The 22,761-nt window shown below is 31.4% G+C and overlaps 1 protein-coding gene across 1 annotated transcript; it reads left to right on the top strand.

Moving 5' to 3' along the window:
- Positions 1-13,194: 13,194 nt before the first annotated feature.
- On the top strand, positions 13,195-22,050 carry LOC117914295 (squamosa promoter-binding-like protein 1). The gene is made up of 10 exons (XM_034829562.1): positions 13,195-14,298; positions 14,490-14,671; positions 16,887-17,542; positions 18,591-18,665; positions 18,759-18,866; positions 18,954-19,071; positions 19,182-19,320; positions 19,457-19,607; positions 20,422-21,057; positions 21,435-22,050. The coding sequence occupies exons 1-10, from the start codon at positions 13,724-13,726 to the stop codon at positions 21,882-21,884; spliced, it is 3,090 nt and encodes a 1,029-aa protein (XP_034685453.1). The 5' UTR covers positions 13,195-13,723; the 3' UTR covers positions 21,885-22,050.
- Positions 22,051-22,761: the final 711 nt, after the last annotated feature.

Here is a 22,761-nt window from a genome sequence, read left to right as displayed (position 1 = left end):
ACCCTCACATAAGTCAAGAATAGTCTAGCACCATTTGTAGATATTATTCGCTTTAAGTCCAAAAGATCCATCATGATTTTAAAACGTATTTACAATATTAAAAAGAGTTCATACTTATATAACACACGTCTCTATTTGATATAAGATATCATAATTTTATTTTTATATCAATTAAATAACTCGTATTTTAAAATGAGGAATTTTACATTAAATCCAAAAATACATTTTTTAAAAAATGCCCAATATATAGAAAAAGCCTAATTTATACCCTATTGTTATTTTATACATTAGTCTTTTTTTTTTATGTTAGATTTCACTTTTTTTTTTGTATTAGTCCTATTTATTTATTCCTTAATCTCGTATATTTGAATATTTACAACTTTATCCAATCATCGAAATTTCGAGGTATACACTCTTAATGGTCAAAACAGTACAAAAAGGGTCAAGTTTGTAACTTGTACTTGAAATTCCCATGAAATTATTGTTTTAAGCGTAATCTAAGATAAGGGTTCTTGACCTTATGGGATGCTTATTTGATGCCAAGTTGATGTGAGATGTTGGGTGGTTGGTTAAGAACTTAAGGTGCCAGGATGGTGAGAAGTCATTGACTTTAGACCATGATTGCATCGACCCTGTACAATTCCATTTGGTCACGCCACCTTTTTTCTGGAGGCTATTCTAAATTTATATTACCATATTAAGTTATTTAAAAATCATACATGGCTCTTAAATCAACCTCAACCTTGTTGTCACATTGAATTTTCATTTATTATTTAGTTTATATCTTTCATTATGTGTCTATGTGTGATCTACTGATTGACTAAACTTGTAACTATTCCTGATAAAAAAATCTATTCTTTGGAATTATATCATTGTATTCGCAAAAGTACGACCACAATATGTGTTCTTACAAGCACAATGGATAGGTCGCATTTTTAAGAACATGATTATGAGTTTGTTATTCAAAACACGTGTTTTGTCTATGTTCTAAACAACATGATTATTATAAGTTCACTTGTGTTGGTGTCTCAAAATGGATAGTTTTTAATGTAAATCACATTTGGTTAATCTATCAGACAAAACAAATAAAGAAAGAAGGAAAATAAAAATAAATAAATAAATAAACAAAGAAGGAAAAAAAGGCAATACTAAAACTTAGTATTGTGAAGCCACGATCTCCTTAAAACAGATTTGCCTTCTCCACTAGTGCTTTAAAAATTACAAGGCGTCAGTCTTACAAGATAAAATGGTTTTTGAGTGATAGTAACAACACCTTACGGCCACTCCGAACGAATTGAATTGTGTCTGATTCTATCATAAGATTTATAACGGAAGAAAGAAAGGAAGGTTTGATGATTTCGACGTCAAAATTCAAAAACTTAACCCTGAAAGAGAGTTTGAGCCTTTTTTTTTTTATATAAACTTTTAAAGGAGAGAAAGAGATTGTTAACCTTAAAGAAGCCAAAACATTTTGGCTTCTTGTGTTTAAATTCATTCACTCATTCAAAGTATCTATACATTTTTCAACATTTAATTTATTGTATTCACTATAGTGCCCACTTCAAACTTGAGAAATCTAATAAAAAAAATATATTTTTTAAAGTACAATGTAATCATATAGTAGAGAATTTGATAAAAATAAAATAAAAAAGGATGATTTTGAAAAATATTTTTTAAAATTATGATAATTTATGAGAAGTCAAATGAAAAATTATTTTCTAAGAGACAAATTTTTAATTTAAATATTGAATTTTTAAATTAGCTTCTAAAAATAATTTTAGGTTAGAAATTATTTTTTCAAAAAATAAATTTAATGCAATATATAATATAAGTATATTAAAGTTGATTAACATTTCAATTTGAAAATATGTTTTAAATTTTTATAAACCCTAAATTATTTTAATAACTACTAATTTTTATGAAACCTCTCTTCTACTCTTCATGTGAAAAAAACCTGAAAGAACATGGTTGGTTGTACAAGAAAGTCTTTTATCTTAAATTTTTTAAGAAAATTTCTTCTAATTTTTTCCGGTCAAAACAAAAATTAAGACATTTGTGTTGTAAAAATAAAACAGTTATCATTTTTTTGTCGTTTCATTCACGACAAATAATTTATCATTTTTAGACATTTCAAAAGGTAACCCGGAGTGTTATTTTCATCATGTATATCAAAATGTATTTATTTACATTAATGTTCCATTTTTATTTTTATTTTTGGTATCCTTCTCATTTTTCTCATGAATAATGTTCTAAATTCAATGACCCACGTTAAAAGTTGGATATCATACCACTTGATAATGTCTGCATTTTCCTATTCTGAAAAAAAAGTTGTCTATAAAGTATAAATCCAAAAAAGATGCTGTAAAAAGTTGTTGAATGGGGCTATCCTTTTGGTTATGATATTGGGTAGTGTTTGGATGTGCCCTACTCCTACCTTGAATTGCTGGCACAATAATTGCTCTCTTTTTGAAAAGATCTAATTATTTGTCTCGTATTTTCTCTTTTTATCACTTAGGGAAAGTGAAGACAGAAGGAGATTAGGTAGGCCGCCGCTGTTTATAATGATGAAGCCTATAGTTTAAAATATGACTTGAGAAGGAAAATGATCAATGCCGCATCTCTCGGTACAGAAACAATTCATGAGAATTTCAAATATAAATAAATAAATAATAATAATATCAGAGAAAAGAGAAAAGGAAGGGCATGGGCCCATATTTCATGCATGGGCTTTTTCCACTCAATTTCCTCCCAGGGTAAATGGGCCTATATTTCATTCATGGGCTTTTTCCTTTCTATTTTCTGATTCTCTTAAAATCGGCCCAAATCCCAATTTGTTTAGAGTTTTGAGATTTCATTTGCCACACCCATTTTCCATTTAATAAATTTCCTAAAGCTCTTTCTATCAACTTTTTTAGAAAATATTTTACCTATTTGGATTACCTTCATGAAAATTAAAAAAAATAATAATGAAGGAAAGAAAAATATTGTTTCAAGTATTTTTGTAACATCAATATTGTAGTGTCTCACATCCTTGGGAGTGAATGAAAAAAATTCATATATGGAGGACTTTCACAACATACCGTGGAGACCTTTTCTTAAAGGCATGGGCTCAATAAAAGAAGCAAAACTGAAATGGGCCACGGCTCGTGTGTGCACCATTGTAGCCCTCAACCCAATGATATCGAGTGGAGAGTGCGGCTTTAGAAGTGTGCCAACAAATACGTTGGGTCAAGCCTCAAGGAGGGTGGATTGTAGTGTCCCACATCGCCCGGAAAGTGAATGGGAAAGAGCTCATATATGAAGGGTTTTCACAATACACTATCAATGTTTTTTCTCGAGGGTGTAAGCCTAATAAAGAAACAAAATTGAGGTCTGTTGATGGGACGTGTTCAACAATATCGGGGGGAGAGCGTGTGACAAATATTAATATTACCATAAATAGTAAATTTCTGAAAACAATACAGTTAGTAGGTACTTCGACTCCAAAAATAAAGTTGCCGGTTTTGAAACCTTTGGGCTGCCCATGGCCCAAAAGGCTGAGCTTCAGTTTCAGTTGTTGAGGATGAGGAAGAAAGGAAAATACCAATTGTCCATATCAAAATTTAGATGGCATTGCGCTGGCCCAAGCCCATCCCATGTTTTTAACGAAACTATTGAAATTGTCCATTTTTCACAAAAGTATTTTTAAATTATTTTTTTAAGATGTAAAATCAGTTGCACGAGTATAGTTAAGAGTGTAACATTCCCAGCTCAATCCTATTTTGGGCTGGTTTGGGCAATCATTTTTGCAATTTAAATTGAATTCTGATTGGGCTTGGATTGGACTTCCAAACCCAAATGGAATATTTAATAATTTTAATTAGATGATTTTAATATATAATAATTGAATTTTATAATATACCATTTAACTAGTGATATTTAAATCTTTAATCAATTCTAATCATTTAATTAATACTAAAATAGTTTTTTAATATGAAAATAAATAAATTAACTTCTTATTTATTAAATTTATTATGTCATACCAAAGTGTTGCATTTGATCGATGAATTTGATATTAATAAGATTCAGTAACTTATTATTATACATGGTGAAATATAGTTTTTTATGGGTTCTTTTGGCGTATTAATATATTATACATTTTTATTCTTTTGTTGTTGATTTTTTCGGTTTTTTTTTATGCAACCCAACTTGATGTAATTGATTCAACCCAACTTGACTTTCAACCTAACTAACTTGTGTAACTTATTTAATTGGACTTTAACTCGTATATTTTTTCCTTTAATTCATTCACACCCAAGACATAAAATAGTTCATAAAACAAATTAATTATGTCTATGAACTCCAAGCATAAAAACATAAATAATTGTTGTCTAATTTTGTCTAATTTATTGCGAAAAAATTGAACATAAAAATACAAAGATTTAATCTGAAAATAACTTTTGTATTAAAAATATACATTGATTACAAGAGAGTTATTAATTACAAATAGGCTTGTTAACAGCAGAGGGATGACTACAAAGGACTAGATTTTGAAATGAGAGATTACAAAAGTTAGAAAGAGATTTTTGGAACACTCTATACTCGCTCTTGCGCTCTTGAGCTCTATCTTGTGATAAAGTTTGCATCTCTATTTATAGATGAAGAATTTGGACTTAAGTCTTGATGAAATTTGCGTGTTTGAAAATTTTTTTAATTCACAATCAATTCTTGAATAGTTGGTTATATGAAGTTGAACGAAAAAGGTAAATTTTCTTTTCTTGTCACAGGTCTTTTGGATGAAACCAGAAGAGAATAAATTCTCTTTTCTCCACGTTGCTCTTTGAAAATCACATTGGTAGACAAAATATACTGTTGAAATAATATCAATACTATTTGGATACTATTTGACATTATTAACTACTATTTAAATTTATTTATTTTTGCATTTTATACTCATTTTTTTTATTTTCTTTTTTTACTAGATAAATACAAGTAGACAAATGTACAAAGATATAGATGTACAAAAGATTTTTGAAATCTCTTAACTGAGCATTTCTAAGAGATATTTTTTAAAAACTTGTTGAGCTTCATTTTCAATAACGTAATACCTTTTATGAGATTCAGTAGCTTATTATGGTACATAGTGAAATATAGCTTTTTATGAGCAAACTTTCTTTTGGCGTATTAATATATTATACGTTTTTATTATTTTATTGTTGGTTTTTTCGATTTTTTTATGCAACCCAACTTGATGTAATTGATTCGACTCAACTTGACTTTCAACCTAACTAACTTGTGTAACTTATTTAATTGAACCTTAACTCATATATTTTTTTTCTTTAATTCAAGTGCAACCCAATTTCAATTTGAATTGAGTTTAGGTTGAATGATTCAATTATAGATTGGGTTGAGTTAGACTTTCGAACGTATATGATTTATGTTGGGATTGACTATTAACCAATCGACTTACAACCATAACCATATACCATTCCCTACGTAATGAAAATGAATAACTTAATTAAATTGACTCAAAAGCTCACCATTCAAACTTTTTTTGTTTTTTCTTCCTTCAACATCTACTTCGATGATGGGAAGACGTGGTCCAACACTACTATTAAACAACTAATTTACACATTTTCAATAATTATTTGACTTTACTTTAAACAAAAATTTTCTAAAAATCACTTTTTACCATATAATACAATTAAAAAAAATATTTTTTGGAATTTAAAATAGACTTATATAGGTAAGGTTTTACATTAAGTGGGTGTTTGATAAACCAACTTCATAACTTAATTTAAGTTATTAAATAAATTAAATATGTTTGGTAAAATAATTTAATGACATGACTTAAAAGTCAAAAATAATTTTAAGTAATAAGAAAAAATAATTAACTTATTTTTAAATTCATATCTTTATTTAAAAATTTTTTACCATCATTTATCCTAATTACTTACATGAGCTCTTTTGCTGCTCTATGATTTCCATTGTTACATAATCTCCTTTACCCTAATTAAAATTTATGAGAATAAATATATTAATTTGATGATTTATAATAAAATTTAAATTAATTTTATCAAACAATCTTAATACTTAAAATAAGAATTAAATAATAAATAATAAGTCAATAACTTAAGTATAATTTAATTTGAAACTAATTTAAATTATTAAATAATAAGTATTAAGTTTTATTAAACCACTTAAAGTTTTTTACTTTGTATTAAAATAAGGAATAAATGTGAAAGCGTCAATGTCCAAAGCAACTAAAGTCAATAACTATAAATCAAGGTCAGTGCATGATTTAATCAAACTTAGTACAATTCACCCCACCCAAGCCTTAAAGCAACAATGGAACTTGGAGTCTTGGACCCACTTTTATTTTTTATTTCTTCCCATATCCAAAAAAAAAAAAACTTTAGCTTATATAAAAGTAGATAAATTAACTTCTTATTGATTAAAGTTAAATAGCTTTACAAGATGTTGGATTGGATTGATGAGTATGCTACTAATGGGATTAGCCAATATAGCTTATTCTTATACAAAGTGAAATGTAACTTCCCTTTCAATAAACTTTCTTTTGCCCTACTAATGTATTATACACTTTTTTATTTTATTTTTTTCACCTCGACTCAATCTAAGTTTTGACCAAATTAACCTATTCAATCTAGTCGATATGTTTTTTCTTGAATTCGAACCTAAGTTTGAAAAAAAATATTTAGGTTGAGTTCGAGTTGAAAATTTTGGATTGCAGATTAAATTGAGTTAGACTTTTCAAGCATATATGATTTATTTTTTGGTTGAATTTGGATCAACTAGCAACCAATAGAGTTGCAACCGTAATTGTATAGTACTTAGTAGTTACTCTAATGTAGGCTTTCAATATTTAAGTTAAAAGTAGTTGAATTTATAAGGTAAAATCTTTTTTGTTCTTCAATCTCTACTTTGACCACGGGAAGAGATGTTCCATCATTATAAGATAACTATTTTATAAATTTTCAATAATTTATTTACATAGTTTGAAACAAATGTCTTCGCCTTATAAGAACGTATTTGAAAGTGATTTTTAAAAGTGTTTTTAATATTTTTATTATTTGAAATTTTTTATCAAAAGAATAATTTCAAGTATTAAAAAAATTATAAACATTTTATAAAATCATTATCAAATAAACCCTAAAATTGTAACATGATAAACTAATCATTGAAAAAGCTATTCTAATCGTTAACACTTGTTATTATAATATAATCTTATCGTATATAGTATTTAGTAGTTACTCTGGCTTATACTTTTAATATTTAAGTTATAAGATGTTGAATTTACAAAGTAAAAGCTCACCCTATGATCTTTTTCCCTTTTTCAACTTCCATTTTGACGACATGAAGAAATGTTTCATCATCGTTATAAAATAACTATTTTACATATTTTCAACAATTATTTTACATACTTTGAAGCAAATGTCTTTGCCTTATCAAAATACATTTAAAAGTGATTTTTGAAAATGTTTTTAATATTTTTATCATTTGAAAATTTTTATCAAAAGAATTGATTCAAGCATTAAAAAGATTATAAATATTTCATAAAATCATTGTCAAATAAACCCTAAAATTATAACATGTTAAACTCATCATTGAAAAAACCATTCAAATCGATGACATTTGTTGTTATAATATAATTTTTTACTTAGATTGATTACGAGTCTATAAACTCGATCATAGACAATTTTTTAAAATTTAAAAAATCATTCAAATTTTGTTTACAAAAATAACTTTTTATCGTATAATAATATAATAAAAAAAATTATTTCATGAAATTTAGTATGTACATTTTTTTTTTTACTTGGTATTAGGATAAGGAAGAAATGTAGAAGGCCAAGTCAATGTTCAAAGCAACCAAAGTCAATAACTACAAAGCAAAGTCGGTGCTTAATTTAATCAAACCTAGTACAATTGCCCACCCAAGCCTTAAAGCAACAATACAACTTGGACCCACCCACTTTTATTTTATTTTAATTTTTCCCATGGCCCCAAGAAAGACCCTCGTCCATGGGTTCAAACAAACGATATAAAGTCATATTCACATTCAAATTGAACTCCGAACGTATGAGCCAAGGGAGACCAAAGAATAGGGAGGGTGAAATGAATTTGGATATCAAGACTCAAGGGGGTAGCCTTTCCCAAAAGTTGAATTGGATTCTTGTGTCACGCGTCTAGACTCAAAGTTCCAAGTCTTTATTTATTTTTAATTTCAAAAAATAAAAATAAAATAAAGATGCTTTAGCCTTTATGCCCATCGACACACAACCCAAAGGAACCAAAAAAGGAATAACGGAGCCAAAACCAAAAGAAAATGAAAAGGCTTCCCGTAACGTCAAGGTGACGCCACACTGAAAATATCTCCTGAGAGCTGTTAAAAGGGACAGTTTCGGTGCGGGGTGCCGACTACTCGCCTTCTCGCGCCTTCTCGCCTTCTCTCCCTCGCACCCGCGTATTCCCCAGAGACGCGGAGGTCGGCGATATGGTTTGACTCTCGACAAGGGTCATTTAATTAAAAAGGATAAAATAATAATAATCTTCATAAGATATTAAATATACATATCTTTTTTTATAATAAAATGTTTTATCAATTTTTTTATTTCACATTTAAATATTTTTCAAAATTATAAAAGAATGATCTATTTTTACTAGACGTCAATCAATTTTTTAAATAAGACTATCAAAATTCGATGCAAAAATTAATTTCAAAATCAAAATTATATTTTTTAAACTGAATATGCTATGAGATTTCAAATGTTAACTATATGTTTAGTACCTACAAATTTTGAGAGAAAATATTAAAGAAAAAAATTGAGAATTTTTTTTTTTAAAGTCATACTATATAAATTATTTTTATATCCTATTACAAATTCATTTAATTTATTTTAACTTATCACATATTAAATAATTTGTAAATTTATAAACTTTTAATTATATTTTATTTTATTTTGTTATTTTTTATATAATATAAAAACACAAAAAAAATACTTTTTTAATATATATATTTTTTATCAATATCTTCTTGGAACCAAACATAACCTGTTTTTATCCCCGATTTCATGCAAGATTTTTATTGAGATATCATTGTACAAGACTTGTAATTGTCCACAATAATCCTTTTGTTTGTTTTTTTTTTTTATTTTTATAGAAATAGTGGGATTACGTTTCTTCTTGTTGAAATAGTAGGATTACATTTCTTCTTCTTTCATGTTCTCTTGTTGAAGATGGTTGGGCCATATATAGGTCTACTACAATGACCCTTCTAAAATCATCTTTAGCCTTACTCAATTGGAAGCTTATCTTGTATATTTGTCTTTTTCTTTGGATGGGTTCGTAAATATTATTTATATTTATTAAATATATATATATATATATATATATATATATATATATATATATATATATATATATATATATATATATATATATATATATATATATATATATATTTATATAGATATTTGTAAAGTTAACAGTGGTTATTTTTTGAATTGTTACTTTGAAGGTCTACATTTTTAAGAATAGATGATGACTTGAGGAAAGGGCAAGTATCACTTTATTTTTTTTAGCTAGTAATAGAGAGAGTTAAAGTAGAAATAATTATTTTTGTTTAGCAATTTATTTTGATATTTTGAAATTTCAATTATAGTAAAAAATTTCCTTCTATGGTAGTTGAACAAGGAAAGTAATATAACTAAGAACTCGTTTGATAGTAATTTTAAAAAACGTTTTAAACATTTTTTATACTTAGAAAATTTTTATAATCTAAGTATTAGAAAGTATAGAAATGTTTTCTAAAATCAATGTCAAACACTATCTAAATTATGTTATAAGATGTGATGTAGAGAAATTGAAATAAAACCATATTTAAAATTAATAAATTATTTTTATATTTTTCTTCAAATTTGCTTTAGTTCATTTTCCTTTTAGTATAAAAACTAGACAATTTTAAAATAAATAAATTGGAACTAAATAACTAGTTTCAATTATATTTTATTTTTTAATGTTTTTATAATAAATCACATATGAGAAAATAATTTTTCTTAATTTTTTATTTGTTTTTTTTTTATATTGTTGTCCTAGCATAAGCTTTAATATAAACAATAATATAAATAAGTGTTAGTTGAAAAACATAAATATACATGAGGTTTTATCATGATTTAACCAATTATGTCTACAACCATAAATAAAAGATAATCATTCTATTATGATACCATAAAAATATTACAAAGAACATACACAATAAATAAGTAATGAATTTCAAATATCTCATGTTTTCCACTTTTTATATCTATACCCTAAACCACGAGCTTGCTTCATTGGATGTCTTTTATTTTATCATCTTGTATAGTTTTTACAAACTTATATTGATCTCATAACTCTTTTTCCCGACCTATAATATCTATGAATATATTTCTAATAGCTTTCATTATTCAATAAAAAATCTAATATTATAATGTTATATCAATTTATAAATATCATATACAATAAAAAGAAATTTATATTAATTAGAAATTTGAGAGACTTTCCAACAATTTTTTAAAGTATAAACATGAAACAACTAAGTTTAAAAAATGGACTCTAAAAGAAAATAATATTATTTTACTAAATTGCAAGTTTTTTTAAAAAAAAATAAATCGATAGTTCATTACTTTTCAAAATTAATCCAAATAAAGTCAATAAAAAATTACATATAAAGCTTTGTTTGGGATAATTTTTTATTTTTTGGCTTTTTCTCAAAAAAAAAACCATAAATAAAAGCTATATTTTAAAAAATAATAATAATATTCACATATTATAAATTTCATAAAATATAAATTAACTCCTCACAAAACTAAAATATAGACTTTCAAGGTATGAGAGCTTGTCATAAGAGACAAGGGGATTGTGGGGGGTGGGGGTGGCTTGAAAGCAGAGTCTAAAGAGATGGCTCCAATTCGAAACAAGGTCATAAATTTGGCGTTGGGGTTGTCCATGATTTGATGCATTTTCCTAGGGTGTCCTTGTCTTTCTACTTTTCTTATGTTGACCGCCTCTTCACCATGTGCTCAAATACAAATAATTTATATAAATTATACGAAAAAACCTCTTCTACTTTCCATTTTTTTTGGTCCACATTTCTCAACAAGCTCCATCCAACATACGATTCACATGACCTGCCAACCGATTTGGGCCGGGACCACATTGTATCATTTGTACACGTACTTTGTATTCTTCTATGTGGGTATCAGCCTTATAGCTCATGTCCTTCTAAGATATACATATCGTTTGGACCCCTAATTTTATTCTATAATATATATATATATATATATATATATTTACATGATCCATGCTCCATCTATTCAAGCATTTACTACACAATTAAATTATTTAAATTATGCTTTAAAATGATTTCGAGAAAATTTGAAACTTTTTTTTTTTAATATTTAGATATTTTTTCTTTTAAATGAAAAAATCAATAAAATTTTAATATTTGAATAAGAAAAAAAGTTTTTGACATGGTATATGTGGTGGACTCCTATTAATAGTGTAAATACATTGGAAAAACATAAATGAAAAAATAGAAAAATAAATAACTCAAAGTTTTAAAATAAATTGTTTTCAATAAAAAATTAAAAAAACAAACACCCTAAGACGATTTTTTTTTTTTTTTTTGCTAACAGTTAAAAGTAACTTGTTGATACCAACCAACATAAGAAAATTAAACTTATTAATAATATGTTCATTTTAGATATATTAATTGTATTAGTTGATATCGATATGTTACTTTTATTTAAATAGAAAAAAATCAAATATTTTTATTTTTCTTATTAAGTCAAAAAAAACAAATATCATTTAAGGCAATCTTTTATGACTTTGAATTTTTGGTCTTGTAAAGGTCGTTACTTGACTTTGAGAAATTATGAAACATTTTTGAAAATGAAAAAGTTGACAAAAAATTTATTTTATGACATTTCTTACGGTTTTTGCTAAATATGCTTGGTTTTAATTGGTTTAAAGTTTTATCAAACACCTTTTTAATTTGGAGTAAAAGGGAAGATCATTCAAAATAACAAACGAAAATAACATGAACCATATTTAATAAAATTTCAAACCAAAACATTAAAAAAGTAAATAAAATTAATCAAAAACACGTTGCATAAACATTTAATTGACAAAAAAGTATTTTAAATTAGAAATGCTTTTACCATCATCACTCTGGATCATGTCCTTAATTAAGATTATTAATTTAATGATAAACATTAAATGATTCTTTATTTAAGATAACGACATGCATATAGATTTAAAGACTCACCTTTGAAGTAAAGATCAAAAATATTTTGAAAATCAGGAAGTTGTGTTGTAACTTGTTGCCAATTGGATGAGACTTTCCTAGAAATAGAAAATTGTGAAAGGAGTGGAACTTTATGATAAAATATACCCAACATTAAAATAGAATTAATAAAAAAAATTGACCTGCAAGGAATCTATTGCAGACCTTTTTGGTCTCTCTCCTCCTTTCCTCCTCTCTTTTTTTCGTTTTTTTTTTGTTTTTTTTTGTTTTCTTGCTGCATTGATGTGTACATGAAAAGCATATTTATTAAATATTAGAAGACAAATCCACTTAAAGATAGCTAGTGCCATCCATTCTAAACTTACTAATGTCTAACCGCTTATTCCATCTCGCTTTACATCTAGTTTTAGTAAGGCATATTCTGCATGTGGGGTTGTTATTTATTTGGGAAGGGTGGGAGCTCACCGAAATTGTTAAGAATGTATTCAATTTTTGACTCAGACTTAGAAACCGGGGTATAATTTGAGAGCGGGATGGTAGTAAAGTCGGAATAAGATGGACAGTGTAGTAAATTTGGATTGCAATGGACAAAATTTCGAACCCTGGTGAAACAGGGTGATCGATGTTGAACCCATCGCATGGACATTGCACAATTCTAAGATGAGGAGGGTGAAGAGGAATTATGTGGAGGAGAGTGTGTCCGTACACTTCACATGCACAAACAGCCATTGTCTCTGTAAAATTGAACAACGATGTAGTTAGTACGCAGTTGGATTCCACAAATTATTGTAATCATAAATGATGACGTCATAATGGTTATTTTATTTTATTTTATTTTTGGTTTTGTTGGGTAGTCTCATGACTCTCATCCACTGAAACCGCATTTATAGCTCTTTTTTCCTTTGTTTCTTTTTTTCATTTGCTGCTTGCTCTTCTTTTTCGGCCGGCACCCTATATTCTCGGTACTTTCTATTCTCGCCGTCGATCTTCTTCAGCCGTCACGGACTTCAGATCAGGACCCTCGGGTGCCTGGGAAGTGCTCAATTTATTTTTTTTTTCTTGGTTTTGTTGTTTGCTGTTGTTGAATTACGGCTATTGTCTTTGAATTGGGTTCTCTGCAATTGAGGATGGGATTTAGGGCTTGTGGTGGTGGTGGTGGGTGATTGGAGAAGGTTTTTGGGTATGTGGGTGGCTCTGTTCTGGATCCATGGATGTGTTGGTGTACTATTTCTTGATTTATGGGGCCGTACATGTGTTGATTAGGGAAAGTTTGTGGTTTCAGGAATCTGAGTTACGGATTTTCAAGAGTTGAGAGAATTTGATCTGCGTGTGGAGAATTGCTTTTGTATTTGGTGTTTGTGTTTGTGATTGTGTTCAAGTTCGTGTTTGGTAGAATTTGGAATCTGGGGATTGTGATTTCATTTTCCGGGTTGTTGATCAATGGAGCACAAATTCGGAGGTAAAGCCAGCCATTTGCGTGGTCCAACGGTGTCTGATTTGAAGAAACTTGGGAAAAGGACTATGGAATGGGATTTAAATGGCTGGAAATGGGATGGAGATCTTTTCAGGGCTACTCAGCTGAACTCTGTGCCATCAGATTGTGGGAGTAAGCAATTCTTTCCACCTGCGTCTGAACCAGTTACTGTGGGTTTATCAATCAGTTCATCATCGTCAGATGAAATAATTGTAGATGATGGGAAAGGGAAGAGGGAACTGGAGAAAAAGCGGAGAGTTGTGGTTATTGAAGACGAAGCGTGCGATGAGCTCGGCTCCCTTAATTTGAAGCTTGGTGCTCAAGTTTACCCTATCATGGAAGGGGAGGTAAAGAGTGGGAAGAAGACTAAGCTCATTGGGGCTACCCCAAATCGTGCAGTCTGCCAAGTGGAGGATTGCAGAGCTGATTTGGGCAATGCCAAGGATTATCATAGACGACATAAAGTTTGTGATATGCATTCCAAGGCTAGTAAAGCTCTGGTCGGAAATGTTATGCAGCGGTTCTGTCAGCAGTGTAGCAGGTCTGTTGGGTTTATACGGTTTTCTATGTTTGGAGAAAAAAATCACAGGATTGGCAAGAATCACAATGATGATCATCTAATTAGTTGCTTTGCTTTTATTTTGATCTGAAGTCTTAGCTTGAATTTTGCCCTACATATATTAAAAATATTTGTTTCTCAAATTAGATGTAATTTGGTTATACCTATGGCAGGTTTCACCTTCTTCAAGAGTTTGATGAAGGAAAAAGAAGTTGTCGAAGGCGTTTGGCAGGTCATAACAGACGGAGGAGGAAAACACATCCTGATACCGTAGTTAATGGAGGTTCCCTGAATGATGAACGAGGAATTCGTTATCTACTGATGAGCGTGCTGAGAATACTCTCCAATATGCATGGTAAGTATTTGTCTTATCACCAATTTAATAATTTATTGGAAATATTCTCCCAGAACTGATTGATTGATATCATTTTTATTATCATGCGTAGCTGCTATTGATGATCGCCAATGTGTTAATGATTGTTATTAGAATATTGCCTTTCTCATCACCTTTTCAACAACTATGCAAAGTTAGTAGTACCTAATTATCTATGTGTGGGATAAATGGTAAACAAGTAGATGGGTAATTAACATGGTTTTCTTGAGGTGAAATGACAATATATATATATTTTTTTTGTGTAGAATTTAAGCCTACATTGGCGGATGTTAGGATGCCTTGACATGAGAATGATTTCACCAATCCCCTCTTGGATGGATACACAATTACTGTGAAAAATGGCAAGGCGTTTACTTTGAAGCTTAGAATAATAGTACAACACTTTTTTGCTAAGAACTCAATTGCGAGTGCTGTAGATACCTATTGGTATTCTTTGTTTTGTTTTTTTGTGTATAATTTTTGTATACTTAGGGTGTGCCCCCTTTTATTGGTGCTTTTTTAATAGAGTCTCTCCTGGATTATCCAAAAATAAAAATGAAAAAAATTGTGAGAGAGACTCATAAAGGAAAGTGAGCTCTAAAGATTTAACCAACTGTTTCCCATTTGGTTGGGTATGTGGGCATCCAAGGCAGGAAAAAAAAGCAAGGTTCTTTCTTTGGAGTTCTGGACACTCTGCACTCTTTTCTGTTTTAAGAATGAATTATACAAATAGCAGGTGAGTTAAATTTGATGCTGGGAGGGATGATGTAGAATTTAGGAATCTTGGAGGCTAGGTTATATGGTTATTTGTGGAAGTTCTCTTTGTAGCACTCTTCTTTTGGCAGGCTTTCATTAGGTAATTTTTGCTGTAGATTTCTGGTTGGGAACTCTTCTTGGACAGTTTTGGCGACTAAAACAGTATATGGGATTAAGTGGGGTCACTATGGAATTGTTTTGAACTTTTGACATTTATATCATACTTGGGTCACCCCTGAGAGGTATTAAGTTGTGAAATTTTTATCACAGTTTTACAAAGCCCAGGCATCAACTTGAGTTTTACAAGGTTTTGAAGTACAACTGCAGCAAGACTTTACCACTTTTATGCCCTTGTTGAATGAATTCATATAAGTTTTTGGAATTGTATGAAACAGCACAAGCAGTGGTATTCATTTTAGCTTTGAAAAAGATTGGTGGAGAGGTAGAGAGGATACTTATAGGATTTATGGACACTCGAGGTATGATGATAACAACTGTGTGGCATGTGCCCTGTGAGGTCAATTTTCAGAACAGGATCATAAAGAACAATGTGATTTGATGCATCTCGCTCCCATTGTTGTGGTATTTTTACCATAATCTTCTAAGGATGATCCTTAAAGAAGGTTTCAAAATAAAATATAAAAAATAACAGAATCTGGAGTTTTGAGAACCTGTTTTGATTTCTGAGCCTTTTCAAGATTTGGACAAAAACTATTTCTTATTGATAAAAAATTCCATGCCTTCATCATATTTTTTATGTTTCAAGATTTGATTGCATTTTTACACCAGAGATAGATTTGCTGCTGAAACTGAAATTTGAACATCGGTCACTATGAAGATGAGGGTTTTATAGGTATGGGAAAGTGAGAGAAGGCTGTCATGTTGCCAATATCAAACGGACTGGAAGTTTTAAATAATTATCTGTTACATAAATTAGTATAACTGTCTTGTTGAATTGCATTTATTTTTTGTGTTTTCTCTTGTTTTGGCTTTGCCTTTTTGTGCCCATTGTATATGTCATATGTACTCTTTTTTTGCTCTCCCTCTCTCTCTCTCTCTCTCTCTCTCTATATATATATATATCTTTTATTGCCTTTAAAAAAAAAAGAAAAAGAAATTTATGGTTCTTAAAAATCCAATCACATATTTATGATTGTGTCTTTTTTGGGTCTGCTTTGTGGTTGCGCTCTTTTCATGATCTTTTCTTGCCCCAACTTCGTGTGTACATCCATATTTCGTAGCTGTGGTGCTAGAACTCCAATGCATCTAGCTGAATTCTAATATCTTGATCTTCAGGAAAATATCCTTGAAATAATTAGATGTGATGTCATTCAGTTATATTCTTTTTTTAATTGTGGTTTTTGTTTGTGTTACCACTTTTTGAGTCTAGTGATTGGCCTACTAATTTGACTTCACAGATTCTGTCTTATATAAATTGCAGCAAATAGCTCAGATCAAACAAAGGATCAGGATCTCCTATCTCATATATTAAAGAACCTTGCCAGTTCTGGTGGTACAATAAATGAAAGGGACATTCCAGGGTTATTGCAGGGATCTCAAGATTTACTGAATGCTGGAACCTCTGTTGGAACTGCAGAAAAGGTGCCAGATATGGTTTCAAATGGTCTTGTACCCAATAAACTTTTGGGATCAGCCTCTAGGATGGCTGATGGCTGTGATCTTCAGGCCTCTTGTAGGCCTATTGGGCCATGCTTGATGGCAACTGTACCTGAAATGGCAGAGAAAAGAGTATTTACTGATGATGCTCAGGTTGGAATGCTACAAAACTTGTCTGGTACCCAACCCACAAATAGATTTCCAACAGGAGATGGTGTTCCAGCCATGGAAAATATGCAAGGAACCACACATGGGAGGATCAAGTTAAATAACTTCGACTTAAATAATGTCTATAATGATTCTCAAGATTGCATAGAAAACCCAGAGAGGTCTTATGGTCCTGCAAATCCAGGGACCAGGCCTCTTGATCGTGCTCTTTTGGTACAACAAGACTCTTACAAGTCAAGCCCACCTCAGACAAGTGCAAATTCAGATTCAACTTCTGCCCGGTCTCTGTCTACTTCTAGTGGAGAAGCTCAGGTATATTTTGTTGTTCTTACATGCTTGAGGTTTTTTATTGGCACTGTTATGATCATACCCTTAAATTCCTGTGTTTTGGGGTATTGAGACACAGAGGTGCCAAACCATCCTGTTTATGTTCCTATTTTGGGTGGAACAGGCAATGAATTTCTTAAAATTGGGTAATAGTTGCCAGCTAATTGCCCAAATTCATTTGGGTCTTGTCTATGGGGGAGTCAATTGATTTTTTTGAAGCAGCTCAGCTTTTCATAGATAAGCTTTTCTTATGTTCAACCTCTATAGTGTGTTCTATTAATTTCCTATTGTCAAAACGGGTGAAGTTATTGATGGTTGTTATAATACCCATAAAAAATATGGACTTGATATCCATATTTAAGAAGATAATCATTGTAATTTGCAATCTGGGTGGGCCCTGTGGCCTTTCTATCCAATTGATCAGTTAGCAGTTGAATGGTACACCTAAATTCTTAGGTCTGTAATATGGCTTCAAGTAGCCCCCTGGAAGTGATGTAAGATAGATCATGCTCTATCATTGTTCAGAGATTTTAAATGAAATATTTACTGGTGGCTGGTATGGCATGAAGTGTTGACCCATTCTTTTTCCTTCTTGGATTTCCTATCCTTTCTCTGTGCTATTTTTATTTGTCAGTTTTGAAGGGGTAAAGGTGTTAAGTTGGGAAATTAACTGGAAAAGGAAGTTCAAGTGACTGGAATAAAGGAATTAATGTGCATGCATTTATTATATTTCTGATAATTCTAGAAAAGGAATGGCTGCGGTTCAAGCGTCAAGTTGGTGTTTTGTATTATCAGGAGAACTGTAATTAAGAGTGCGTTTGACAATGATTCTAAAAAGTGTTTTTAGTCTTTTTAATACTTGAAAATTTTTATTTTTCGAACATTAGAAATGCTAAAAACGCTTCTCAAAATCACTACCAAATGCACTCTGTGCTGGACACAGTTATGGATGATAGTATGACTACCTAAAATTGTTATTTAGGACTCTAAAGATTATTTTTCTTAACCCTAACTTTGTCACCTCAATTTTCAGAGTCGCACAGATCGAATTGTCTTTAAACTCTTTGGAAAAGATCCCAGTGATTTTCCTCTTGTTATGAGAAAGCAGGTATTTTCTGAGCTGTGACATTTTTAAGTGCAATTCTTTTTTAAATGTTTTCTTCAAAAAATGTTTGATTTCTCAAACATTTTGAATTTCCAGATCCTCGACTGGTTATCCCACACTCCTACAGAAATTGAGAGCTTCATCAGACCTGGCTGTATCATATTGACAATATACCTTCGCCTTGGAAAATCCACATGGGAGGAGGTATGCTTCTTTATTAGTTCCAGGAAAGGTAACTAATCCCAATTTTTGGCTAAGCATTACTGATCTTCCTAATCACCATTGCAACAGCTCTGCTGTGATCTAGGCTCCAGTTTGAGTAGGCTTTTGGATATGTCTGAGGACTCTTTTTGGAGAACTGGTTGGGTATATACTAGAGTGCAGAATCGTTTAGCATTTATCTATAGTGGTTTGTCTCTGCTTCTTTCTGTTTTATGTTTTTGTTGCTTTTCTTTCCCTCAGAGTAACATTTTTTGTGAGGGTGACAAGGGATTTTGATTCTTTTTATTTATGCTGCAGGTCAGGTTGTCCTAGACACCCCCTTACCATTTAAAAGCCATAATTGCAGGATCTCAAGCATCAAACCAATTGCAGTTCCTGTCTCTGAACAAGCTCAATTTGTAGTTAAGGGCTTTAACCTTGCTGGATCTGCCACAAGGTATCCTTCATTTTCTTTGGGCATGCACCAAATTATGTTCTGCCACCTGTTGTTCATGTAATTTGGAAGAAATACTATCTTGAGTTTTAGGTTTTTGCTACTGCCCCAATACCAAGTTCCCTTTGCCTATTTTCAGGTTACTCTGTGCACTTGAGGGAAGGTATTTGGTCCAAGAAACTTGTTATGAGTTGACAGAGGGTACAGATACATTCATTGAGCATGATGATCTCCAGTGCCTCAGCTTTCCTTGCTCTGTACCAAATATTAGTGGGAGAGGATTCATTGAGGTCTTTTTTCCTCCCTGTACTTTCTCTGCAAGTACTGTTATCTTGGTTATTTTAACCAATGAAGTGTGCTATGTGTGTATATGCAGTTAAGTTTGCCAACATATGATAAAGATGCATTCTAAATATTCTTGTTAGAGGTCTGATGAGTTCATAAAATGATGGATCCCGGCCATGAATCTGCCCATAAAATCCATTCTGATGATTTAATCTGTTGTCATTACTGGCATGTACCTGTTTGGTTGTATTCAAGATCTTAAGTTGGATCTGGATTTAATTTTTAGAAATTCATGGTATGCACATTGCCAAACGAGTTAGAAGAATTGAGTTTGACTTATGTTGCAGTCACTTTGAAAGTGGAATTTAATTTTGGGAATTCATGAAAATCCTGATAAGTTGAACTGTTGTCCCCCCCCCCCCCCCCCTTTTTTTGTCCATCCGCGTTTATGTTTCTTGCTGTTAATAGCAGATAGAAAACACTTTAGATCAGCCTCAAATCCTCCACTCTCCATCTTTGGAAGAAAGCGGCGTCCTTATTTAGTAAAAATTTATTTTGGTGCATGCTTTTCCAAGACAATGCCTGTATGCAAATCTTGTTTATCTCATATTAGTATCATCTTGAAAAGTACATTTTAAATTAATAAATTAAAAGAAACTAGGGAGGTGGGGGCATTTGGATTCTTGGGGAAGAGGGCTGGTTGTTGGTGGTTTGGTTGTCTAGAAGAGTACACTGTGCTTACCTCTTGTTTCTCTCTAATGATTGCATGCACATTGTTCTTTTCCTACAACTGAGGAATCTTGTATATGATTCTATTAGGTGGAAGATCATGGTCTCAACAGCAGCTTCTTTCCATTTATAGTTGCAGAGCAGGATGTATGTTCTGAGATTTGTATGCTGGAGGGTGTGATAGATATGGTTGAGACTGCTGAAGACATCCTCAGAGAAACAGGAAAAATGCAAGCCAAGTATCAAGCCCTGGACTTTATACATGAAATGGGTTGGCTGCTTCATAGAAACTATTTGAAGTTTAGATTGGGTGACATGGATCCCAATCTGGACCTCTTTCCTTTCAAAAGGTTTAAGTGCCTCATGGAGTTTTCAGTGGACCATGATTGGTGTGCTGTTGTGAAGAAACTCTTGGGTATTGTGTTCAGTGGGACAGTAAATGCCGGGGAGCATCCTTCCATTGAAATTGCATTGTTGGACATGTGCCTCCTTCATAGCGCTGTTCGGAGAAACTGCAGACCTATGGTGGAACTCCTCTTGAGATTCATCCCAGATAAAATCTTGGATAAATCAGGTTCCAATGACAAGCGATGGCCCAACAGTGGCTCCTACTACTTGTTTAAGCCAGATTTCGTTGGTCCAGCAGGTTTGACTCCCCTTCACATAGCAGCCAGTATGGATGGCTCCGAGAATGTGTTGGATGCATTAACCGATGATCCTGAATTGGTATCTCCATCTCATCTCTTGATATGCATTGCAATTTAATAATTCTGATTTTATATGAGGATGATGCTCCAGTGTTGACAGTTAAAAACCACTTCTCTCATCCAAATTTTGCATTTTGTCAAGGAATCCACTTACACCCTTTTGCATTCTAAATGATCCAAATAATCAATTCATGCCTGCTTCTGTGGGGCTTAGAATTAGGTCTACATCAGGTTGAAATTCCTGTTTTGCTTCTGATCAGGTCTGAACTGACATCAAAAATAAATTTTTGTGATATATTTTTGTGCGCTAAGGCATCCTGTTTTCCACTAGGTTCCTTTTCTTCCTTCACTTTTTAAAATTATTTCAAGGTGATGATATGAATCTTCATTTTCCAGGTGGGAATTGAAGCTTGGAAGAGTGCTAGAGACAAAGTTGGTTCGACTCCCAATGACTACGCATGCTTGCGAGGTCACAACTCCTACATCCAATTGGTCCAGAAGAAAATCAACAATAAGTTAGACAGACGTGTGGTGCTTGATATCCCTGATGCCCCCTTAGACTGCAACACCAAGCCGAAGCCGTCTGATGGGCTCAAATCGGTGAGGGTTCCCAGTTTGCAGATTGAGAAACAAGCAGCACGCCAACATTGCAAGCTATGCGAACAGAAGCTGGCTTATGGCGACACTAGAATGAGAACGTCATTGGCATACAGGCCAGCAATGCTCTCAATGGTGGCTATAGCTGCTGTCTGCGTATGTGTGGCTCTGCTCTTCAAAAGCTCGCCAGAAGTGCTTTACGCGTTCAGGCCCTTCAGATGGGAACTACTGAAGTATGGATCCAGCTAAAAATTAGGTAGTTTTATTATCTTCGTACTGCAGGCCAAATATGTTTTTTTTTTCTTCCTTCTCTGCAGGAAGAATGTAGAAATATTGATGATCCATGTGTAGATTTTAGCCAAAAAACACTCTATTATCTATTTATTCTAAATCAATTTTAATTTCATAAATGAAAGATGAGCTGCATAGGGGAACAGGGAGCTCGAACCAGTGGAAGAAACATGAATATGCTTTGTCCAGGTGGTGAAGGGAGTAGTGTAGGGTGTTATAGGGGAGGAGGGAACAGACCATATATACATATGCCTATTCAAATCTTATGCATTTAGCAGGTTATCTGTGTTGCAGAGTGCCAAATTGAGATGGAAGATGATGATAAGATTCTAAGAAGCAGGCTTTGTGCTAAAATGCCAAGTGTCAGTGAGATTGTGCATATATCCTCAGGTGGCTTCTTTACCTTTGTCTTCTTATGATATTGACAGGGAAGGAAAGGACTTGGATTCCTCATGAAAGTTATTAATATGAAATTTTTTATTGAAAGAATTTATAATTTTCAAAATTAATATTAATATGAAAGTTATTTGATGTTTAATAAAATTTTGGCAATGATAATGAACTTTGATTCATCAAGCCAGCCTTCAACATACTGCCTCAGACTTTCACCATTCAAGGTGTATTTATTATTTATTTTACATTTTATACTATTGAATAAATTATGTATTTAATCCAATTATATGTTATTAATTTAAAATATAAATAAATCATAATTTTTTATGAGTTAATTATAAATAAACAAAATAAAAATATATTCAAAACAATGCTAGCATGAATCTATTAAGGCTTGTTTGGTAATTATTTTGGAAAACGGTTCTAAAAAATAGTTTTTAAA

Source organism: Vitis riparia, chromosome 5 (genome assembly GCF_004353265.1).
Source record: "Vitis riparia cultivar Riparia Gloire de Montpellier isolate 1030 chromosome 5, EGFV_Vit.rip_1.0, whole genome shotgun sequence".
Lineage (NCBI taxonomy): Eukaryota > Viridiplantae > Streptophyta > Magnoliopsida > Vitales > Vitaceae > Vitis > Vitis riparia.
Note: the sequence above shows the minus strand (reverse complement) of the source record. Positions and strands in the feature narration are given on the sequence as shown.

Excerpts from the sequence above, each read along its gene's own strand:
- LOC117914295 (XM_034829562.1), top strand. The coding sequence starts at position 13,724 with ATGGAGCACAAATTCGGAGGTAAAGCCAGCCATTTGCGTGGTCCAACG. Across the intron at positions 14,299-14,489 it reads TTCTGTCAGCAGTGTAGCAG|GTTTCACCTTCTTCAAGAGT; the intron begins GTCTGTTGGGTT and ends TACCTATGGCAG. Across the intron at positions 21,058-21,434 it reads TAACCGATGATCCTGAATTG|GTGGGAATTGAAGCTTGGAA; the intron begins GTATCTCCATCT and ends TTCATTTTCCAG.